The following is a 24,948-nucleotide window of genomic DNA, read 5'->3' on the forward strand; positions in this document are numbered from 1 at the left end:
AGGGAGCTCTTCTTAATATTTTGACACCAAAATCATGTCGATACACCTTACCGACTGCGAGTAAAGCCACCCACGCTTTAACTTGACAGACTGTAAGATCTATAAAGGATACCCTCCGAAGCAGATACAAATGTCTCATCTGGCAGATTTGGTCTTCCGAACATGTCGGCGAGGAACAAAGTATCTGCAACGAGCATGCTTGCCGTTTCGGTAATACTATATTCATTTGGAGTGGTTTCGTGTACGAAGAACGAGCTCAGATCCCTTGATATCGGGACAAGGAAGGTTATGCACATGAACAAAAGCATGCACCTTAAGTCTTCTGTTCTGCGACTTTACATCACACGCCGTCAGTGTGGCCGTGGAATATTGAATATTGAATGTCTTCATAACAGGATTATTCTGGGTACAGCACAGAGAGTCCCAAATGGAAAAGACTCTTTTTAAAATCGCCAGGAAGTACGAAGAAGTGGGCAAAGGAGCGTTTCTATGCAAAGCAGCGGAGGAGGCTGCTAAAATACTCGGACTGAACTTCAGTATAAGAGGTGAGCAAAATGCATAAAATCTTATCTTTTTTGAGTACTCACTCCTGCAGGTCCAGATTAAGAAAGAAAAAGAGAAAAACTTTAGTGAACAGCTTCTCGATAAGAGGATGCACGGTGTCTTCTACAGAAATGTGGACGATCAGTCAATGTCGTGTGAGCTAACGTTTGCTTTCCTTAAATCGCCCGGATGGAAGTCTGGTACCGAGGGTTTTATTTTCGCATGCCAAGACGGTGTCATTTCCACTTTAGCATACCGTCGCCACATTTTGATCCAAGACATTCTCGATGATAGCTGCAGGGCGTGCAATGAAAACCCCGAGGATTTAGCACACATACTATATAGTTGTCCAACTTCTGCGGGAACGACCTACATCCAAAGACACAATGCGGCACTAAGAGTGCTTTATTACCATCTATGTCTCCAAGGAAGATCTAGAAATTTGCTATTCATTCTTTTTCGATGGGACGCGTAGTTTTTTATTTGTTGTTGTAAATTATTTTTTGATAGGATGTTTCAGAATCACTATTTGAAGTACAGTATTTCACGGAACACTCCATAATATTTATTTTGTTGGATTATTTATCACTTAATTGAATTTTGCGTTAATTAATTAATTTTGACATACTTTATAATAATTTACATTAGATTTCATTAAACTATCATTTTGTTTCTTATGAAGTCTACACTGTTAAAAATGTTTGGAAATGTACAACACTTCTACAAGACTTCTGCAATTCAAGTGTAAGGTTAAATTGCAAACATGGTATTGGAATGACGAAACTGCAGTACATATACTGTAAGTGTTGTAAATCGTAAAGGCACCGTCCATTATTTTAATACATGTATTAGGGCGTTTCTAAGACGAAGATTGGGCACAAGGAAATCACAGAATTAATGGACTTCAAAGAATTCACCAAATTCCCCGGATTGAAGGAATTTCCGGAATTCATGTTATTCATGAAAATCATGAAATTCACGGAATTCATGATATTGACAGAATTCACGCAATTCATGGAAATGAAGGAATTCATAAAATTGATGAAAGTTGCGAAATTCATGGAATTCACGGTATTCAAGGAATTCTCGAAATTCATAAAAATCACCAAATTGACAGAAATCGCAGAATTAATGGAAATCATAAAATTGGTGGAATTCAAACAATCCACAGAATCCACAGAATTGGTCGAATACAAGGAATTCGTTCAAATGACAGAAATCACGAATTTCACGGAATTCACGGAAAACACGAAATAAATGGATTTCACGGAATTTATGGAATAAGTGGAATTAATAGAAATGGTGTAATTCACGGAGAAGATTAAATTCACGATATATATGGAAATCAATCAATTCGCGGAATTAAATGTAATCGCGGAATTTATGGAAAAAAAGAATTCACGAAATTCGAGGATTTAAGAGAATTAGCAAAATTAATGGAAATAAAGCAATTCATGAAGTTCGTGAAATTAGCGGAAATCATGGAATTCACGGAATTCAAGGGATTTGCAAAATTCAAGGAATTCAGTAAATTCACAGCATTTGTGGAATTCAAGAAATTCGTGGAATTCCATGCATTCTATATATTGCGTGGACTTCGTAACTCCATTGAATTTGATTAACTCATAGAATGTGATGATTTCCTTGAATTTCGTGAATTATAGCAATTCCATGATTTCGTTGAATTTTGTGAATGACTTAAATTTGTTGGATTCTGTAAATGCCAAGAATTACGTGAATTTCGTAAATTGCATGAATTTCGTGAACTCCGTGAATTTGATATATTTCATGAATTCCGCAAATTGCGTGAATTCCTTATATTCGTTGAATCCCGTGAATTCAATGAATTACGTGAATTACGAGAATTGCGTTAATTCCGTGAATTTTGTAAAGTCCGGTATTTCTTTAAATCTCCTAAGTTCCTTGTATTCCGTGCATATAGTTGATATCTTGAATTTCGTGAATTCCGAAAATTTCATGAATTCCATGAATCCCATCAATTCCGCCAATTCCATGGAATCCGTGAATTTCGTTATATACAGTCGCGTTATATACAATATATTAACAAAAGTTTTGGCTCCATCAGAAAACGTCTTTTTTCTCCATGCACAAGTGTTCTGAGAAATGATTCGGACTTTTTTTTTAAATTTTTTCTTTAACGGGTGTTGAGATATCCATAAGCAAGTATGATGCAGATGTGCTGCAGGTTACTTGACTTGTATTATAAAATTTGAAAACATGTGAGGTATCATACCAATGCCAGCATTTGGAAAATTCAGTGCAACATAATTTATAATGGCATTGGACAATAAGTTATTTCGAATTTCTTATTTGAAAAATAATTTTTTACATATAGAGCTCAATGAAACTTTTCAAATCATTTCAGGATTTTAAGATATTTTGCTGTATTAACGTGACATCAAGAGGCACAATATTTCAACATTATACAAACTAAAGCTTAATAATCTCTGACAAAAATGCTCGATAATAACCAAACTAATATACAATAATATAGTTTACAAAATATTTTTAAAGATAAAAGATAAAGTCCAAAAACCATTAAATTCATTTCGTTTTATGCACCATGCAAATTAGCTATTCTTAAAAGGTGTACAAAATTGATTAATCCTTAATTGTACTATTCTAAACTTTCTGGCAATGTCTTATGAATTAAGATTTTAATGATTATTTTCTATGATTAAAACTTTATAATGATATTTTATTTTGCAGCTTCCATAGTTTCGGAGTATATGGACCCTACGGTATCACCATGTGAGAACTTTAACCAGTTTGTCTGTGGTACTTTTTTAAATAAAACAATCATTCCGAAAGGCAAGCACTCGGTCAGCAGGTTCAGTATCGTTGAGGACAAAATTACGGAGCAATTAAAAGCTATGCTTGAAGAAGTAACTCAACCCAATGAACCAAGATGGATTACACTTGCGAAAAATTATTATAGTTCTTGCACGAACACAAGTAAGCACATCTTTAAATTAAAACTTTGTTATTACAGATCATTCTTATAGGAGAAACTAATTCTCCTGTTTCCTTTCATAGATGAGATTGAAAGAAATGGTCTTCGTGGAGTATTCGGTGATTTAAAACAGTTCGGTGGTTGGCCTGTGCTGGAAAAATCGTGGAATGCGACAAAATACGAATGGAAAGATTGCACTTATACTATGCAGAAACTTGGATATGGAGCGAGTTACTTCTTTGGTTTCCATATCATAACTGATCCTTTGAACAGCAAAAAACGTGTTATTAATGTAGGTAATGAGCCTGGAGTGAAAAATAGTAAATTTACAGTAATATTTTATATACTTTCAATAAAAAAATTATATTTTTTAGATTGATCGACCAACCTTTACTATTGGTAGTGACTCTTTAGTGAAAGGGCTCAATGACCCGATGGTCACTGCCTACTTTGATTATATGGTTGACATATCAGTCCTTTTTGGTGCTGACAGAAAGAATGCCAGAAAAGAATTAAAAGAATCGCTCTGTTTTGAAATAAATCTAGCGATGGTAAGTTTAAACAATAAAATTCTCATGTCCTTGCTACAATTTATTTTTCAGTAATAGAAGCCTCGGAAGAGATAACGTTGATTCAATTAAATAATATTTTTCTTGAATGTTTGTTTCAAGCACATGTTGATATACTTTGTTATAAATTAAAACTTCTTGAATGGCATATATACTATAAAATAGAATAGACACATGCTTAAGCGGAAATTTCTTTTCATACTGTAAACAATATTTTTACACAAAATATTTTCGTTTCTCTAACGTTATCTCTGCCGAGACCTAAACATTGATTTGTTCCATTTCTTAAGGGCATGTGACAAAGCTAATACTTATATAACCGACCTCATTTTACCAGGTCACTGAATATTTTTGTGGACGTAAGAACTTTTTTTCAAAAGGAAATATCTAGCTGAAACTTCGAAAAATGTATATGAATACAGTAAAGAACGTTTAGGTACTTCACTTAGGTAGGAAATCTACTGAAAATTATTTCCGACCAAATTAAAACTGGGAGCCTTTTTCACATCCCTTTTCTGAACCTCGATTTCAACTTAATTTTATCTGGAACTGAACAAAGGACTCACAGCGTAGCACAAGCCAGGTGTTAAAGCCTCGTCTAGTGGCCGTGGCCGCCAGGGTACCGATGATGCCGATGGAATTGATATCCAAGTCCCTTGTTGAGTGGCGGATAAGATTTAGATGAAATATATATTTTTTAAATCTTTTATTATGAAACTGCGTACTGTAACGTAGTTTTCTGTTAGCTCTTGTATTTTCGAAATTTTGAGGACGATATTTTATGTATGAGAAAATTTTAACTTTAAAAAAATGCCTAAGTTCAGAAAAGATGGGAAAAAGGCTCCCAGGTTTCAGTTGGTTGGAAATATAGGTATTCACCTGCGTTACATGACCTTAAGTTTAATCATTTTATTTGTATCTGAATGAAAATGAAAATTTTGCAAAAAAAAATTAATTCAGCCACCCAAATATATGTATATTTTCATTAAAATACCTTAAAAACCTAGATTTCCCAAAGTGAAGGCAATGAAAGCAATAAAGATGATCTAAATAATCGAATGACAGTGGCAGATCTATCTGAAAACTATGCGACTATTCCCTGGAATATGTACTTGAACAAATTGTACTCAGTTATTGAATCCGAGATCGTAATCAGCGACAATGAACCAATAGAGGTGGGCTCGCCTAGATTTTTTAAACATTTTGAAACTCTGATAAAGAATACACCAAAAAGGGTGCAGGCTAATTATCATGTATGGCAAGCAGTTCAGGATAATTTGAATTTTTTGACTGAAAAAATTTGGATGCGCAACTTAGAGTTCAGAAATATGTTGTACGGTGAAAATAAACTACCAGATAGACGGCAGCACTGTATCGATCAGACACTTACAACTTATCTAAGATGGAGTGTTGGTGCCCTATATGTCAGAAAGCACTTCAGTAGAGAATCGAAAAAAAGTGCAGAAGAATTAGCACTTGCTATACAAAGGCAGTTCGAGAAAATGATATCAGAGGTCAGATTTTCTTATTAACTATTTTTAACTCTACTTCTAAGGAGAAAATATAGAAAAAAACAATAATTATTTTTGTTCTAAAAGAATTAAATTTTTGTAGACAGAAATAGATAAAGTAATAATAAAAAGGGAAATTGGAACAATATATTGAAAATGAAGCATAAATAATAGGAAAGATATTAGTACTTTTAATTAGTAATTATCTAAACGCGCGGTTTGAATTGAAATAATGTTTATCAAACTTGAGGCGACACCTCCCAAAAAGATTACAAATGTTGAAAAACTAACATTGAATTTTCACCATTTACATACTGTTAACGGTTTCAAATAACATTGATTTTGTCGTCAGCCATAACATTGCGTAAGGGTGTTTACGTTTGCAAGTTGACTAAGTAATAACTGTAGCCGAAGTCGATAAGCGATAAACCGAGCATTTGTGTAATCGAGATTAGCCGTACGAATTTACTGATAATTCCGACAGGTCACTTAAATTTTGAATCAAGTGTTTGGTGCTAATCCTTGATTAGATTCTACGTTAACTCTGCGATACGGGAGTTCCGATTATTCCAAATTAAAGCTCTCTCCCCTCCAAGTGTGATCTGTGGCTCTGTGACTAAGCTTTCTAGTGTTTCAAAAATTACACAGAAGATTAGAGATGAACGAAAGAAAATTTCCTACAGTACTTTATGAGGTAGCAGATTAAATAGTTAAATTTTACTTTATCAGCACAGGGGGAGAATTAAATAATCATCATTTCCTTCTATATAAAGATCCTAATTTTATATATAAAGATCTATATAAAGATCCTAATTCGTGTTTATCCCGCGAAAATCAAAAGTATTTTGAGCTATATGGACAAACATGTTTATACACGATTTGCTTGCGCTGAGGCGCCGTTCGTAAGTACCTATAGTAAAAAAATGTACATATTGGTCAATTGTTTGCCCCTAGTGAGTCTCGCACGATTGTTCTCTTAGACGGCGTTTTAGTTTAAGCTTAGAACTATAAAAAAGGAAAAAGGGTGGGAGGGAAACGATATACTCCACCTGTTTCAAAATGCACATAGTTTTCCTCGCATCATAATATTTACGATCGAGCGTTTGAAGTCTGCCCGCTGTCTCTTAATATTTATGTCACGTAGACAGCGGCTTATGAGCGCGGTGAAGAAGACCGACCATAGTAGTCACGAAAGTTTTTCTCTTGTGCTTTCTCAATCCGGGCTTTCAGGAGTGAGTACTCGAGATAGATAAGATTTGATGCATTTTGCTCACGCCTAATACTGAAGTCAAGTCCAAGTGTTTCAGCAGCCTCCTCCGCTGCTTTGTACAGAAATGCTCCTTTGCCCACTTCTTCATGATTCCTGACCATTTTAAGAAGAGGGTCTCTTCAATTTTCAACTCTATGTGCTCTACCCAGAATAATCCTGTTTTGAAGACATTCAAGACTCAATATTCCGCGACCCCCTTGACAGCGTGAGATGTACAGTCGTGGAACGGAAGACTTAAGATGCGTGCTTTTGTTCATGTGAATAACTTTTCTTGTCCCGATATCAAGCTCGTTCTTCGTCCATGGAACTACTCCAAATGAATAGAGTAGCACCGGGACGGCAAGCATGTTCGTTGTAGATACTTTGTTCCTCACCCACAGTTCGGAAGACTTAATCTGCCGGATGAGATGTTCGTATTTGCTTTAGAGAGTATCCTTTATAGATGTCACATCCTGAATGCGGCTCTGTGGCACGCCCAGGTATGTATAAGTCTCTCCAGCGCAAATGAGTCGTACGGCGCTTCTATCAACGAGCTCAGGATCTTCAGGGATGCCATGAAGTTTTCCTCGCTTCAAATAAACCTTGGCGCATTTGTCTAACCCAAATCTCATTTCAATTTCCTTAGTATATCTTTCGACAATCCCCAGAGCTAGATACAGCTGCTCTCTGTTTTTAGCATAGCTCTTAAGATCGTGCATGTAAAATACATGGGTGACCTTGTACTTTAGATCTGCAGGTTTGCCGCACAATCACCCGCCGGACTGGCGAAGTACTAGAGATAGTGGCAATAATGTAAGGCAAAAGAGTAGTGGCTTTATGTTGTTGCCCTGAAAGACACCTCTCTGAAAGGTGACCTTGTTAGATGTCACATGTTCTTTTCCAGATGAGATAGTAAATCTGGTTTTCCAAAGCGGCATCAATCTCTCTATGCACCTATTTCCGGATGAACCTTTAAGATTTCCAAAAGACAGATGATAAGCCTATGGGAGGTCGAATCGAAATCTTTCCAATAATCAAACGAGGCCATCGATAGGTCACGCTGGTAGAATGCTGCATCTTTGTAGACACATCTATCGATGAGCAGGTTCTCCCGACATCCGGCTACGCCTTTCTTTGAGCCTCGTTCTTCATATATTTCTTTCCACACAGGTTCAATTGCATGAACAATCCTATCAATTAGGATAGCTGTGAATATCTTATAACGTGTGTTCAGACAATTTATTGGCCTGTAATTCTTCGGGTCAGCTAACTTGCCTATCTTCGGTAGCAGTATTGTGCGCCCTTCCACCAACCACTCTGGAATCGGCTCTTCCGACTTCAAATGTGAGGTGAAAATACGGGCCAAATGCTGATGGGTTGAAAAAAACTTCTTCTACCAGAAGGTTTTGATACAATCTGGTCTCGGTGGGGAATAGTTCTTCATCCCTCTTAATACTTTTTTCACCTCCTCGGTAGTGATAGGTGCGCATTCTTTATCAGGTGTTAGGAGGGCAACACATAACTCCTTCGACCTCCTCTGATTTGGTTGGGTGTTCGACAGTATATGGAGGGTCTTAGAATAGTCGAGATGGGTCAGAGAGAACCTGTTGATTTTCTCTGACCCACCTCTCCCTCCGCTCTAGACTTCTCTTAGCGTCAGATAGTATTCGTATTCTCCCAACAATATGCTGCCTGATGTTCAGCAGCTTTGGCTTGTTAAGTGTGTGATAACGGGTCCGGAGTTCGCGTGCGTACTTTCGAACTTTGGCGGTAAAATTCCTGCCAGATGTGATGTAGTCAATCACACGCTGAATTCGGGACGCGTACTGTCTTGCCAAGCCTATCTTTATGGCAAGTTGATGCATTCGTCTTTTGGTCTTATGATCAACCGTTGGTTTTGTTTTACGCTTCGCATCAGCCAAAGCTCTCGCTGCATTATACACACAATAATTGTAGCCCAGAGGTCGGATTCTCCGGAAAAATGTCCACGAAGCTCGTTCTCCATTTCAGCCAGATCTTTAGGTTTGAGAGAAACCTTGGTGTTGATGTTTCTCCAGGTCGTAAAGCATCGCTCTTCATCTATTGGATGCCTGCCCGCGGTTGGTCTTAGGGGCGCCTCTTTTTCTCGGTTGCCGGCTTGTTCTAGCTGTGGTAGAGTAGGCGTTCCGCTTACATAGCCCCTTTTACGGAGTAGTTAAGCATAGTTCGGTGGCTTTGTCATAAGCCCTTCGGTTTGATTCTAGAGGAATCAAAACCGAACCGAACGGTTCGGGTTATTATTTATTTTAATATTACCGTATAGATATATATATATATATATTTTTTGGTGCTGCTTACAATAAATAAACTATTAAAATGCTAAATATAAAAATGGCGTATTTGAAATAGCTGCGGAAAATAGGTTTTCAATTTGTATGTAATGCTCGTTTTAATATCTTAATGTCGCTTTCATGTTTGTTTTAAAAACCTACTTTCAATAATCCTTATTATTATTTTTAAACTATCAATAGCGAGTCCAGTATGGTGCATAAAAAATGATGTATAATTACAAGGCCAAGTTTTAAGGGGTTGAGGCATCGCTGATTTCAAATTCGTCATAACTTTTGAAAAATAATTTGTGTCAACAATTTTTTAAAATAAATTATTGCGTTATTAATTGTTTTTTGGGTTATTTACGGGGTGTTTGAGTACGCTAAGATAAACATGCGATTAGATTTGCAAAATTAATTACGTTAGCTAGTATTCTTTCGGAGAGGAGCTCAATAACTATCCTTGATCCTTCTCGCTCGCTCTGCGAGATCGCCAATACCGCTTTGGGCCCAGGGCCCAGGACTAATAAAAGTAGCCTTACTTGAGGAGCTTACACGCTCATCATATTAGTAAATTTTGACAGGCAAAATAATTCGGCTCACGCGTTGAGCGTTAAGTCGGGTTTTGCGAAACGAGTCAAGTTTATATTCAGTCGAAATTGTCGAAACCGAATCAGCGAATTGGACTTTGTGGAATTTTATTGACTTGACACATAAGGCAAAGAATAAATGAATCGGTTAAACATAGTTGTACTAAGTGCGTTTCAAAACAATCAAACGCGCAAGATTTCCGAGTCAATCTGATTGAATGAAAAAATCTTGATACTTTTTAGTGGACGGATAAACTCAGAGACGATATGCAGGAGTGCTGCAACACCAGTATATACTTCTCTTCCCGGTAGTACTCTATTCATGTGGAGGGATGCCATGGACGAAAAATAATCTCGGTGCTATTCATATCGGGACGCGAATGGTTATGCACATGACCAAAAACATGCAGCTCCATTCTTTTGTTCAACGAATCTGCATCTCACACCTTCAAGGTGGTCACGGATTACTAAATATCTAATGTTTTCAAAACAGGATTATCCTGGATTCAGCACATATAATTGCAAATAGACAGGACTCTTTTCTTTAAATGTTCAGAACGTATGAATAATTGTGCAAAGGAGCGTTTCTGAACCAAGCAGCCGATAAGTCTTCGCAAAACACTCAGCCTTAACTTTAAGTTCGGGGGTGAACAAGACGCATCAAGTCTTATCTATCGCAAGTACTTACTCCTGAAAGCCCAGATCAAGAAAGCTCAGGAGAAAAACTACTGTGGACAGCTCCTCGACAATAGGATGTATGAGCTAACGTTTGGTTTCATCAAATCGCCCGGATTGAAGTCGGGCACAGAGGGTTTTAATTTGGTATCTCAAGACGGTGACATTTCCACCCAAGCATACCTTCGACACATTTTAAGCCAAAACATTTCCGTTGTTAACTATAGAGCATGTCATTCACACCCCGAGCATCTAGGACACGTACTATCTAATTGTGCAACTCATGCGAGAACAACTTACATCCAAACACAAAATACGGCACTAAGAGTGCTAACATAGTTCTCCTTGTCTTCTAGAAAGGAGCCATGCTTGCTATCGAGTTTTTTGCACCAGCTGACATAAACGTCATAGCCAAGGAGAATGAAAAGAAAGAAAGGCATATAGACCTTATATGTGTCTGGCGACGGTTATTCATAGAATATTCTGTTAAGCTCATCTTGATTATCATTGAAACTTTGGGGGTGATCATCTTTCACTAGTTAATACCTTTAAAAGCGTCCCTGCATTTTAACATTATTAAAAGATACTTCCGGACGAAATGCAGAAAGCGGTCATCCTTGGGTCGCTCTGTGCCCTCAAAAAAAAGAGGTGCAAAGATGCAGCTACCTGCCTTCACGTCCTGTGAATGGCCTGCATTGAAAACTAGAAAGCTTTTGATTGAACCTCTTATTGACTTATCATATGCCTGTTAAAAAGCTTGAACATTTATTCACACGGAGTGATATGCTTAGAAAGATTCATGCCCCTTTTGAAAAACTACAAGTAGAAATATTTGAGTGTACAGAATGAAATCTACACTGTTTACAATTTGTATAATTGAACAGTGTGAAGTTGTTTTTTATCTAAATAGTTATGCTATCAGTGGTCATTCTTCAGTATATGACTTGCAGCCAAGTTCGTAAATTATGTAGTCCGCTCCGAGGTTGTAGTCATTGAGAAATCTCAGTTTTCCCGCAGCAAGTCTAAGGAGGACTCTTTGAGGAACTCTTAGAACTCTTGGAAATCTTTCGCCTTGCGTGGAAAACTGACACCATGAAGCACTCACACGTTTGTAAGGCATACACTCGCTAGGTGAGTAGAGCTGACAGCCGACTCCATGCAAACGCCGCGGCGTTCGGAAGCACAGTGGAAAAAGCACCTTTTTTAGACGAAAATCGTTCCGCAGTGCATTCTTAACGGATTTTGACATTTTTTTTAGAAATGGCCATGAGGCTTTCGACTAAAACGAGCAACTGCGGATATTTTCTTTCGACTCAACAGACATTTTTTATTCAACAAGAAAGTTACAACTTTTTGTTGCTAAATTTGCAACGTTATAATATTTCTTCTAAGACTTTCAAATTCATTAGAGAGGGTCATAAATCAATGCAATAACAAACTAAAAAAATGTAAGTGGGTCAAAGTGACAACAAAATAGTTAATAATGCTATTAACAAACTAATTAACGTAAGTCATTTTTTCATGATTCGCAATGATTAGCTTCTTTTAACATATAGCTTTTACATAAAGTATCACAGATAATGATGTGTGCTTACATTGAGTTAGAAATAGCTAGTTCCTCCAAATTATTTAAGCAATTTTTATTTAAAACTGCACATTTTGACCATCTTTCATACATGGGCTTGATTTTGTTCGGACACAACTCAAAATGTCGTGCAAAAGAATCCTTGCTGTTATATTTTGTATAGTGACCTGATATGCACTACGGGGAGGTTGCTTAATCGGACTTTGTCAAATAAGTGCAGATTTTGTATTCTGTATCGGATGTTAAAAAATACTTTCAAGATTTCCCTCAATATCGCCATAGAAACAGGCAGTCTATTTATGAACGTCTTCCATAAAAAAATAAATGAAATAAATGAAACAAAATTAGGAACGACTTGAAGTTACAGCTGCAAATTCAAGTCGTTCCTAGTTCTGTATATAAATGGTAATGGAAAACATGAATTAAAACGTCATCAAATAAACATGGTAAAATGGAATATTACATTTTAATTTGAGTAAAAGGTTCAGTATATTCGTCTTTATTTCTGAAAACACGGTAAATAATATTTATATTAATAAAATATATAAATAGTCTTGTGAAGAAAGTTTTAATGGTATACAAGTTCAAACTTAATATTTGAGGGCTTAGCGTGTACTTATACTATTAAATATAATGAGAAAAATATAATTGAAATTGAATTGTATTTTTATTCGTGAACATATAGCATAAAAATATGTAAAGAACATTAAAAATAGTTTATTCAATAATTCAACTCGTTGAAAATAAACTATTTTTCTGAGGAACAAATATAAATTATAATGTTATAAAACTTCCAAGATGTTAATATAATCAATGTTTTAACATCTTTGTTTTAAAGACTTAAGAGGATATAATGATAAAAGGGAGCAATTAAAGAAATTAATGTTTTTTAGTCTTCACTGATTATTAAATAAAATGGTTTCAAATGTAAATTTAGTTCAATTTAATTCGAAATACATAATATGCATTTTATATGCATAAGCAAGAGTATTCACATGGTAAGTTTAAACTTAGTACTATTCAAATTTTATCTCCGGGTTTTTTTTACATTCCATTAACAATATTGTTAATTTTTTTTCGACAATAAACTTTAAGAATCATATTTTACTTTTTATTCAAATCCAAATCTCAGATGTATTCCACTTTGCCAGGATTATTGTACGACCATATAAATCATATTTTGTCTTTAGTATTTATAGAAAATGATTGGAAAAGTATTTTGAAATGTTGAATGAGTAACATTGTTTTCATTTCAAGATTTTCTTTGCATGGAAATAACATTTTGTTTACTAAAAAATCAAAAAAGTAATTTAGTCCCATTGCTTTCATTTGGAATAGTAATCCACAATCAAAATGCAACAAAGTGTATTTGATTTAGGATAATATTAAGGCTACATCTTCTTTTGATGAAAGTCAGTTAATGGTTATAGGAACAAAATTGGTTTAATTTTGATGCCTTGTATAATAAAAAATAGAATAGTGTCTGTAGGAGGAAAGCATTTTTTCAACCATGCTAAATTCTTAGAAGCAGATTTAAATGTGCTTTTTTCTTGTTCATCTATCCAAACAAAAGGTTTGACTAATGTTTTAAAAAGAGGAAGACCACGATTCTTATTTTTAGATGGATCCGAAAAGACAAAGAAAAGGCCCTTCCAAGATTTTTCTTCAAATTATAGCAAAGAAGAACTATCCAAAGCACTTTCATTAATCGAAAATGAGTCCGATAGTGAATGTAGGACGCAGCAGCTTCGTAAGGAAGGTGAGGATGGGAGTAAATTACAAAGAATCTTGGCGATATACGTGGATTTCGGTCTGTCGAAGAAGAAATAAGAAAAGCTAAAAACGTACAATCAAGAAATAAGTGGCAATGGTTTATGTCCTCCGTATTTAAAGATCTTCAAAAAGAAAAAAGCATGTTATCCAGGAAATGGTGAGCTTATAGAAACATCAAATTTAGGAACAAGTTTTCATTTCATAAATTCATTGGATCATACAGTTAAGCGAATCTTGCTGTAAATGGAAAAAGTTGATCTCGCTCATCTTTTTGGTAAAAAAAGTAGTGCTCTTTTGGATGTACAGACTGGACGGTACTTCTGCACATCACATCTTCTGAAAGTGAAGAAAATATGAGCAATGACAAGAATATTTTCATGGATCATTCTTTCTTTTTTATTTCCTTCGTCCCTCTTAAATTAAAAGCCGATAGCAATACTATTTTGAAAAACAAAGCACCTCTATCAGTCAATTTCTGTATGACGATGAAATTTTATTTACTTAAAGAAACTGATTCTCTTGTAAAAAAAAAAGAATACAGCTACCACATAAAGCTGCTGGAAAAAGTTCATACCTATTACATTGATGTCAGTGGAATAAGTTTTCATATCAGCTTTGACTTGAAGTGTACGATAATTGATGGAAAGGTGTGTAATATTCTTATTGGACAGAAAGCATCTTCTTGCTGCAATATTTGTGGAGTTAGATCAAAACATGTTAACAACTTACCATTTGTAGCTAAAATTCCATTCAATGAGGAACACTAGAAATTTGGTCTCTCGACGTTGCATGTCTGGATTCGTGTTTTGGAATATTTGTTACATGTAGCCTACAATATTAATTTTTAACAGTTTTCCGAAAGATAAAAGGAAGAAAAGGAAATGAAAAAATGAAGAGGGGAGAGTATTCAAATAAAATTATGATCCAAACTGGGTTTAGCAGTTAATATGGTTAATTTGGGTTATGGGAGAACAGTACCGGAAATTTTGCCCGTTCCCTTTTGGAAAGGTAAATCGGTTGCTTAATTAACCGGTTGGGATCAAGATCTGATCATCAAATTCCACCAAATATTACAAGTTATAACGTGCAGAACAATAGTTAATTGTGTGAAATTCATAAGTGACTGTTTGAGAACCGCTAAGTTTTGTATAAATCTTTATTCTTGGTATAATATGTCACTATCAGTACATAATATTCTCATTCACCGAAGTGATATAATTCAATCTTTTGAGCTACCAATTGGTTGGTATTTAGAAGAGAGACCCTTCGATATGAATTAAGCTTGCTGGAGCACGAATGCCTACCTAAAAATGAATCTTTTGAAGGTCACATGAGTCAAAAATGGCTTAGAGTATAACAATTTTCAAAGAGTGAACTCGATTCTTACTTATTAAAGCAGAATTACCAGTTTCTGTCAGTATTAAAAATATGACAGCGAAGAATCTTTTGCAAGATATTTCGCATTGATTCCGAAAGCAAATCAAACCTATTTATGAAAAAATTGTCAAAATTTGCATTTGTTTATAAAAATGGTTTAAATAATTATAAATTTTTGTCACCATTATCAATATAATAGCAAAGAGTCATTAGCAAGAGATTTTGAATTAATTTCGCAAAAAATATCAAACCTTTTAATACAAAATCGTCAAAATATGCATATGTTTATAAAAATTGTTCCAATAATTAATATTTTTTGGTAAAAATAAAAAATATAACAGCAAGGTGTCTTTAGTAAGACATTTCAAGTTGATTCCGCAAAAAATCGAACCTATTCATGAAAAAATGGTTAAAAAGTTAATTTCTTTATAAAAATAGCTTAAACCAGTAACATTTTTTCGTCAGCATGAAAAATATTATACCAAGGGATCTTGGATAAAGAATTTTGAACTGATTTCGTGAAAAAAAATTAAATCTTTTGATCGAAAAATTGTCAAAATGTGCATTTAAAAAAAATATAAATTGCTTAAATAACACAGGCCGAAAAATTTTAAAGCCCTAGACCAGACCTAACATTTCCGAAGGATTTTGATGCTTAGAATCCGAATGTGAGCTCAAAATTGCTTCTGTACGTCAGGTTTTCAAGATAACCTAACTCAAATGTGCAAAAACGCATTTTTTAGCTGTTTTTGAGGTTATTTAACCGGACAAGAAAAACGTTTACCACAAAAGCTAATATGGAATATAAAAATAATGGCGACGCTTTTATGACGTGTTATGCGTAGGTGATGAAATTCATTTTTTGGTACAAATCTTTCCGTGTTAAAGATCACGTTTAAGTGGCAGGCTAAAGCTTGGATGCGTGGGTAATAAAATTATTTTTGTATTTAAAATCTGTCTAGCGGTTACATTTCGTGTCGATCGCAATTTTTGTATATAGTGAGTTTTAAAATTTTCACGTTACTGTTCATTATAAGAAAAAAATGAGTTCAAGAACTCCTTGCGCTAAGAAAGTTAATACGTTTTTTCACGTTTGCGGAAAGTATGAAACGGAGAAATACCGTCGATCAATTAATGATACGATAAAAACGTCATACTTAAACTGCTATGGGACTTCAATGAAAAATGTAGATAAACCGTGGGTATTACCTCAATTTGTCATGCTTGTAGATTAAATTTGTCAAATTGGGAAGATGAAAGTACCAAGACGCAGACTGTTATTCAACCATCTGTTTGGCGTGAGCCCAACGATCATGAGACTGATTGTTACTCTTGCTTATGAAAACCAGGAGGTTTTTCTAAAAAGTATTTGGAGAATATCGTTTACCCTCATGTGAAAAGTGTTGCACCAGCCAAGATTGGTATCAGAAATCACTCTGAAAACAAAAGTGACTGATTGACTCACGAATTAATGGATACTGACGATCCTAATGGAACTGAAGATTCTTCTTGGGAAGAATCAGATGATGAAAGTCCTAAATTTTTCAACCAAGACGGATTAGACGATTTTATACGTGACCTTGATCTTCCAAAATATAAGTCTGAGCTTTGCGCTTCAAGATTCAAAGAGAGGAAACTATTGTTACTTCCTTGCGTAGCTGGATAATCCCAAGTCTTGCTTTAAGTGAATGGGCAATCGTAAGCCTTTCCTTGATTGGCTGGGCAATCTAAAGTGTTGCCTCAATTGACTGGAAATTATTAAGTACTTCCTTGCTTAGCTGGATAATCTTAAGTCTTGTTTTAAATGGCGGGACCATCGTAAGTCTTGCCTGGCCTGGCTGGAGGATTCAAAGTCTTGTCTTGACTGGCAGGACGATATAGTGTCTTGCCTGTATTGGCTAGGAAATTTAAAGGCTTGTCATAATTGGCTGGGCAATCTAAAGTCTTGCCTTAATTGGCTGGAAAATGTTAAGTATTTTCTTGCTTAGCTGAAGAATCCCAAGTCCAGCCTCAAGTGGCTGGAAAATATTGAGTCTTTCCTTAGTAAGCTGGAAAATCCTAAGTAAATTCACAATATTAAATGAATCATAATAGTAGAATTTGTTTTTTTGAATCCCTGTTTTCCATATTCGCTCTTCTAGGAGTTATAACAAAAACCTGAGGTAATTGAAAAGGAGCCCCCGAAAACCCCTCAGATAACGTTTTCAAGGGACAATGGCATACCATCTCGGCGTTAATGGGTTAATACACTAAATTGAAAAATTTCATTTCAAGGTAAGCCCACTTGTAGTGTGGAATTCAATTATTTCACGAAATGTAAACGACTAAATTCGCTGCTCCCAGAGTTAGGTGGGTTAGCCTGCTTATGATTTGGTAGGGGTGATTTCTGGGCTTAGGTGGTTTAGCAGGCTTCTGTAGAAATTAAAAGACATGGCTTCCATATTTTTTACTGTTTTATCAATGTGCAAAGTTTGGTTCCAAACGACTGAACGCTTTTTTGTTGGTATTTTGTGCAGGATCCTTTGTTCTTTTTTAAAGCCCTAAATTGTGGCCGCCATATTGGATCTTCTAGGGGTTATAACAAAAAATTACACAGGAAATAGAAGGGGCACCTTCGAAAACTCCTGAGATAATATTTTGAAGAAAAAATATCGTACCGTCAGCAATACAGAATGCGTTGTATAAATCTGAACACCTCAGCTTTAATGGGTTAAAACGCGAAAATAAAAATGTTGAAATTACAATATTTTGGTGAAAAATAAAGATATCTTAATGAATATAAGTAGGCTTAAAAGGGGAAGATTTTTACTTTTAAATTCCACATTAGCTTTGTGGTTGACATTTTTCTTCTACAGTAACATGACCTATAGTCTGCTTTCTGGTTTTTGGCTTTTGTCAAATTTTATCGGCCTGTGTAATTGTCAGTCATTTGCTGTTGTTAACATACTGTAAGCGCTCATCATTATCTATGATACTTCATACAAAAGCTATGAGACAAAATTAGCTAATCATTGCGAATCATGAAATGGAGAATTTTGGTCATTAATTTGTTTATAACATTATTAAATTTTTTGGTACTCTAACCAGTTTAAAATTATTTTCGGTTAGTTATGACATTGATTTATGACCTTTTTTAATGAATTTCATACTCTTAGAAGAAATGGTATCATGGGAAAGTCGAGCAACAAACAGTTGTAACTTTGTTGTTAAATAATCAGTTTCTTTTCTACCGGAATAAAATATCCGCCGTAACTAATTATACCTGGAATCCTTATGTTTATTTCTGAGAAAAAACATAATATTTGTTAAAAATTGCACTATTGGTCGATTTTTATCCAAAAAAGGTGCTTTTTCCGAATGTGCACGACCCAGCTTAGCCGAGTCTGATTTCTCCTCGAGAACCCCGTTCGCGAAAAGTTCTTGAAATCTCGGCACTTCCGCCAATCTCAAGAAAATCTTAGCGCTCTCTATAAGAATTTTAGTAAGACTACCGCTATTGACATTGGCAGTTGATGCGACTACAAATATTTAGTTTAAAAAAATTAATTCAACTAAAATAAACTTTTTAAGCCAAAAAATTCACGATACGGAAAGAAGTCAAAACCAGAAAAACGAAGTTTTTGAAATTGTGCAAGGAAGAAGGATCTACATACTATTTGTTATTCACTGTTCGAATAGACGCATAATTTTTGTTCTATTCAGAAAAAAAGATATTAAAAGTTTAAAAAATAAATTTTTGGATAAACGATACGAGCTACTAAAAAATGAAAAGACGAGAGTTATTCACGCTAAAAGAGCTACAAATTTTTATGAATCGTTTTTCGATATGATGCATAGTTTTTGTTTAAACCATGAAAAATAGAATTACATTTTTTGGGGGGCAAAATGACAAAAACCACGAAACAAAAGAAATGAACAAAAATTGTAGTCCCAAAACACATTTACGAATTTTTTATTAATTACTTTTTGATAAGGCACGTAGCTTTTTTAACGTAAAAAGTAACATTAAAAATAAAAAATTTAATTTTTAGAAAAACAATAGTTCAACCGAAAAATAAGCACCAATTTGTTATGAATTATTTCATTACGGGATGAATAGTTTTTATTTGAGTCGTTATAAAATTACATTAAAAATAAAAAATAATTTAAAAAACGACACAGGCAGCAAAAAAAGTTTAAGGACCAAAGCTGTTTATTCGAAAAAGAACTGCGAATTTCTTATTTATTATTTTATTATAGAATGCGTAGTTTTTTTCTAATCTAAAAATTACATTACAAATATTTAAGAAAAATTCGAATTAAATATAAATCAAGAAAATTTTTTTTTTTTTGGTTAAGCACTTTTTAAATGATAAAAACAAGAGAATAAAGACACCTATATTTAAATATCAATGATTATTATAAAAAATTGTAATAATATAAATGCATTGAAATGATACACTTTTCAAGATAGCTGGGAATAAAATTTAATGCAAAATAAGGACCAAATGTTAACATGGTCATAAATAGTAAAACTTCAATATTATTTTGTAATATCTGAATAAGCAGTTCCAAACCGATGCACGATATGATAAAGTTGAACTGAATGTAGAAAAGTTCGTACTTTGGATGAAATCGGGTGCGAAGCACGAGATGCGTTATGAGAATGTGTTCGTTAAAGCTGAATGCGCTTTAGCAAGAGAGAATTCAAAATCACTATATTACAGTTGTCGATACTTGAATACTTTATTGATCTTAAAGCGCGAGATTCAGAAATATCAAGAGAATATGATACTTATTGAAAATTTGTTTTGTTGTAAATCAGTCAAGAACCCTGATCAATTAACAAAAGTTTTATTCAGTCTTAATAAACGATAGCACATTTTTTTCTTTAAAACATTCTCTATTATACTCAAAATTTTATTACAAAAAGAACTTGTACAGAATTCATTGAATAAAGAAATAATTTTTAATAGATTACAAAACCTATTGTACAGAGAGTTTTTCTAAGAGCGAACTGAGCCACTGTTTATTGAGATTGTATACAGTTTTAAATTATGTCAATGTATCGGTCCGAAAAACCTACTGAGTAGGTCCGGTTGTTAGCAATTTCCAGCTTAATCGAATGCGAATTATAGTCCATTTAGTTCGAATAACAAAAATCACTGTAAACTATCAATTCCATTCAAAATCCAGCAATATCAGAACAGTTTGGAAACAGCTCTATTAATATACTTTTATTTCAGGCTGAATGGGTGGACGAAATAACAAGGCTAAATGCTTTAAAAAGACTTGCATCTATGAAAAATTTTATTGGATGTCCGAGTGAATATTTCGATGATAATACTCTAAACGAATTCTTTAAGGAAGCGGAAGCATCTCCGAACGATTTCTTTAAAGCAGCATCAACCATTGCTGTTTTCTGTTATAACTATGATTTCAATAAATTAAGGAAGCATGTAAACACAGCACACTGGACTTTACATGGCGAAACTTATATTGCAGGCTCTTTCTTTGCTTTAGAGGGAAACGGCCCTGGCAAGTCTATTTTAGTGATAGATTCTTAAGAGACTTTAAACAGGTTTTTGGTTTAAGTAGGAAAATCCACAACATACGGTATTTTGTTTGTATTTGTATACTGCTGCAAGTTGTAGTTGCATACCAAAATTGCAAAGGCCTTAATTAATAAAATGTGCCTTTCATAAATTTTCGATAAAATCAGCTTTAAAAAATTTCATGTCGTTACATGGAACGTAATGCGTGTCTTTTAACTACTTGTTAGATCCGGATGTAGGGCACAAAACCGGTGAGCCTCAATCATTTCTAATTTTAAAGTTCTCGCACTAAACATTCCTTTGGGAATACATTTTCTTATTTTGAAGTATTTAAGATTGAAAACATGTTGCATTAAAAGCCTAGCAAGAAGATAAAAAGAAATTTATGAATTAGCAGCTTGCGTGCCGTGGAGGTTTTTACGTAACAGAAAATCCTTTTTGTTATTAATGTTACAAATAATTGAGGGCGTTGGAAAAGGGGATGGATCAATCCCGAAAATTTTGAACGATAAGTTAAGTTAATGAAAAATACTGAGGTAGTCATCCTAAACTTCAGAATGACAAGACCCTTACAAAAATTGGGAAAATTTATTTGTAATTATTGTCTGCGTCTCTATCAGATTTTAAATGTACCTTCAAATTACTGACAAATCATGAAAAGATACTTTCTGTGGAAAAAATTATGTTTGAGAACTCTTAGGTTGAAGATAGTTGAATCACACCGAGCCTTCTTTCTTGACATCTAAAATGCGCCGGCTCAATTGCTTCTGCAGACGTTTCCGCCAATTCCACATCGCGGTCCATGTAACGTGCGTGGATTTTCTTAAGAATTGCCGAAAAAGGCATTTTATTATATTAGCATATAGAAGTTTGGTAATATCAATCACTTGAAGAAGTACGCATAAGAAAATACGAAAAGTGTACGTTTCCCTCGTAAGGATGCAAGAATAATAAAACTGACTCTTGAATCTATATTGAAGAAAAATTATTTTTTATAATTATTATTATTATAAGGTAGGAAATCTTTAACTTTTATTTATTTATATATGTAAAATGAATTGTACTTTTTAGATGTCGCTGCTGGAATCCTACGGGATGTTTTCTTCAACAGGCATGCGTTAAGTTATATGAACTACGCTGTCATTGGTTCTTTTAATATAGGATATGTCATGGCTTATGTGTTTGCTGATATTGATGCCTATATGACTCAAGAAACGCAAAAAATATATCTTGCGAAAGCTGATTGCTTTACTAAACAGTACGGGAGTTATACTGTTGAAGAAGTCGGCCTTAAGGTATGTATATGCACACAGAAAAAACAAGGATCTCAGTTTTTTCATCTTTTTCACACAAACTCATTTTGAGCTTCAGCCGTGTTTGATTTTTCTCGGTCACCATTTATTTAAAAACTGAAGAAAATAAACCAAATGCATATCTTTTAATGTCTCAATTGCTTAAAATGAAAGGGTTGTGGCTAAATTATATTACAGCAAGTTTTTTACTATTTTTTAACTTAAGAATTTCACTTTTTTATGAGTAGGATTTTTTAAATAATATTTTTGAATCGTGTCATCTCCTCAGAAACTGATCTAATCCGTCTTTCTGATCCATTTCTAAGGTTTTCTAGTAGGAAATTACGATATAAATATGAATACTTTTTCATTTGAACTCTTAAATAACAAACCCAGTTACACTACCCCAAATACTAAATGAAAATAAAAAATATTTAATAATTTCCAGATAAATGGTACCACAACGCAAATGAACAACATTCTTGACAACGCAGGTCTAAAAGCAGCTTACCGAGCCTATCAAGAGTGGTCAGAACGACACCTACCCGAACCCAAATTGCGTGGATTAACAAATTATTCAATATCACAGATTTTCTGGATTCTTGCAGCTCTCCAAGAATGTGAAAAATACGAAACAGAATATTTGAAAGAAATCGTTCAAAGTGGTAATGTTAGTCCATCAGGATTCAGAATCGTAGGTACAGTGTCTAACAGTCCAGAATTTGCAAGAGACTTCAATTGTCCGCCTTGTTCCAAAATGAATCCAGCTGATAAGTGTTCCATATGGTAAACCATTATTCGATATAAACATTCCACTATTGTATGATTTTTGAAATTTACTACATATGTTAAATTTTCTGTTATTCTGAATTAAAATTGAAAAAAAATAATCTTCTCACTCACTGCCACTTAACTGGTTTAGGACTATATAACGCGCACTTAAATACTTGAAATCATAAAGAATATACTCATGAAATGCTAATGTATGTGAATAAAGGTGACAGAAAATAAAAATTGTTAAAGCCAATAACAGTGAACTGCGACCTTCATTTGTTGTACCCAAATTTACTTACGAGGAGGCACGCTCTTTATGTAATGCTTATATAATGCCTCAGTTGCATGTTTTATATTTTTAAAAATAACTATTTCCATATTTAGCTTAGAATATAATTTTTCTTAAGTCATCATTCTTGAAAAATGTAATGTCATGAAATATGCTGCAATAAAAGTCAATTATTCACTAGTATATCACGAATTGTCGCATGAGTACATAAAGCTTTGCAGAAGCAATGTGTGAAATTTTCAATACAATACATACAAAACTAAAAATCAGCAATGTGTGTTTAACTCTTTAATACAAAAATGCTGGTATATATTATCATTTTTTAAATTCATTTTACATATCAATTTTTTTTTAAGCAATAATATTTTATTCTGTCACTAATTCAATCCTGCGAAATTCAATTAAAACACGGCGTATGAAATGGTCTCAGTGATATTGGAACGCAAGTGTGCAGCTCATGTTGCGGAAGACCAAGACGGATCTTCCAGTTCACCCGACCGCTCTTCTCGATTTAGGAAACTTCGTCAAGAATTTGTTCAAAATCGAAACATTAAAATATTGACAACTTATTGAATAAAATCACGAAAATATTCATGAATTTTATTCTTGAACGTGTTAAAAATGTGCAAAAACATTATTTTTTCTATTAGTATAGAAAATTGCATTAATACAAGGCTATCAAAGTGATGCGGAAAGTTTAGATATCCAAACATCCAAGAATCTGCCAATTTTGTAGCGGTCCATTTAAAGATTTTGAGAAAAATTTTTCATATTTTTTTACTAAACTTATTACATGTCAGAACAAAAATAAATCGTTGTGATAAATTCAAAAGAACTTTTAAAGTATTAGAACATTTGTACTTTTGTGATTTCGGCTGGAATTTAAAACATACTCAATCATATTTATTATTGTTCAATATGACACATACTTTTTGCATTGTCCCAGCAATGGTTGGGTTACCTTACATTTTTTCAGTATAAAATAGTTTTACTAGCTAATTTAAAAAAGAATATCAGGAAAATTTAACCAACGGATAGGGTGAGAGCTCCAATTCTTGGCAACCTTCCCCCTATTGTTGACACCATTCGCTATATTTTATGAAATAATAGGAGAATAAAAATAAATAGAAAAACGAGATGAATTTAGGTGAGCTAAAGAAAATCATTAAATAATTACAATTTTTCTATTTACACCTAGCAACGTTATAATTAACGGAAGTGACTATTTTCTTTTCAGCACATTTCCAGGAAATGTTAAAAGTGTGAATGAAAAAAAACTTAGACTTAACTATAATTTATTTAATAAATAATAGAAGGAGCCTATGAATGCACTGTATGCAATTCTTGGCACCCCCTGCCAAGAATTGGATTGTATGTGCTTGCAATGATTTCTATTCTTAGCAATCGGAAAAAGTATGCTTATGTTCGTTTGTTGTTTTGTAAAATTTAGGATGAAAGACCTATTTGAAGGTGAAAACAATATTTTAAACTAAATTACTGTAGCTGTACCTACAGAATTGATAATGTAATTATATTTAGTAATATATATTATTCAGAAATAAGAATAAATTCGCAATTTAGCTATGTAGACTTAAACACAAATCAATCTAATGTACCCCTCACAACTAGTCTGTCCAACACAATCACTGCCTGATTTACATTTAGAAAAAAAATCTGGGATGTAATTTTTAACACTTCTGAAAATGTGCTAAACAATAATAATAATAATAATAATAATAATAATAAGGCTGATTTGAATAGCGCAGAGAGAAAAGAAGTATTTTGTAATCAGTTTTCAGGTTAGCATGCAATTAATAAAACATTACACGATTCTGTAGGTTTATGACGAAAAGCAATTTCAACCAAACACATACAAGAAATTGCTTTAAAATGTGCACAAGCGA

At 33.9% G+C, this 24,948-nt stretch overlaps 1 protein-coding gene across 1 annotated transcript in view; it reads left to right on the forward strand.

Moving 5' to 3' along the window:
- The window catches only part of LOC117170330 (neprilysin-2-like), a 29,898-nt gene extending 6,890 nt beyond the window's left edge, over window positions 1-23,008 (forward strand). Inside the window, exons 2-8 of the mRNA XM_033357047.1 lie at window positions 3,274-3,519; window positions 3,601-3,809; window positions 3,892-4,068; window positions 5,094-5,600; window positions 20,381-20,672; window positions 21,761-21,984; window positions 22,430-23,008. Coding sequence (XP_033212938.1) covers window positions 3,274-3,519; window positions 3,601-3,809; window positions 3,892-4,068; window positions 5,094-5,600; window positions 20,381-20,672; window positions 21,761-21,984; window positions 22,430-22,771 — 1,997 coding nt within the window. The 3' untranslated portion in view covers window positions 22,772-23,008. The remainder of the gene's footprint in view (window positions 1-3,273; window positions 3,520-3,600; window positions 3,810-3,891; window positions 4,069-5,093; window positions 5,601-20,380; window positions 20,673-21,760; window positions 21,985-22,429) is intronic.
- The last annotated feature ends 1,940 nt before the right edge of the window (window positions 23,009-24,948 follow it).

The sequence above is a fragment of the Belonocnema kinseyi genome, chromosome 3 (assembly GCF_010883055.1).
Source record: "Belonocnema kinseyi isolate 2016_QV_RU_SX_M_011 chromosome 3, B_treatae_v1, whole genome shotgun sequence".
Lineage (NCBI taxonomy): Eukaryota > Metazoa > Arthropoda > Insecta > Hymenoptera > Cynipidae > Belonocnema > Belonocnema kinseyi.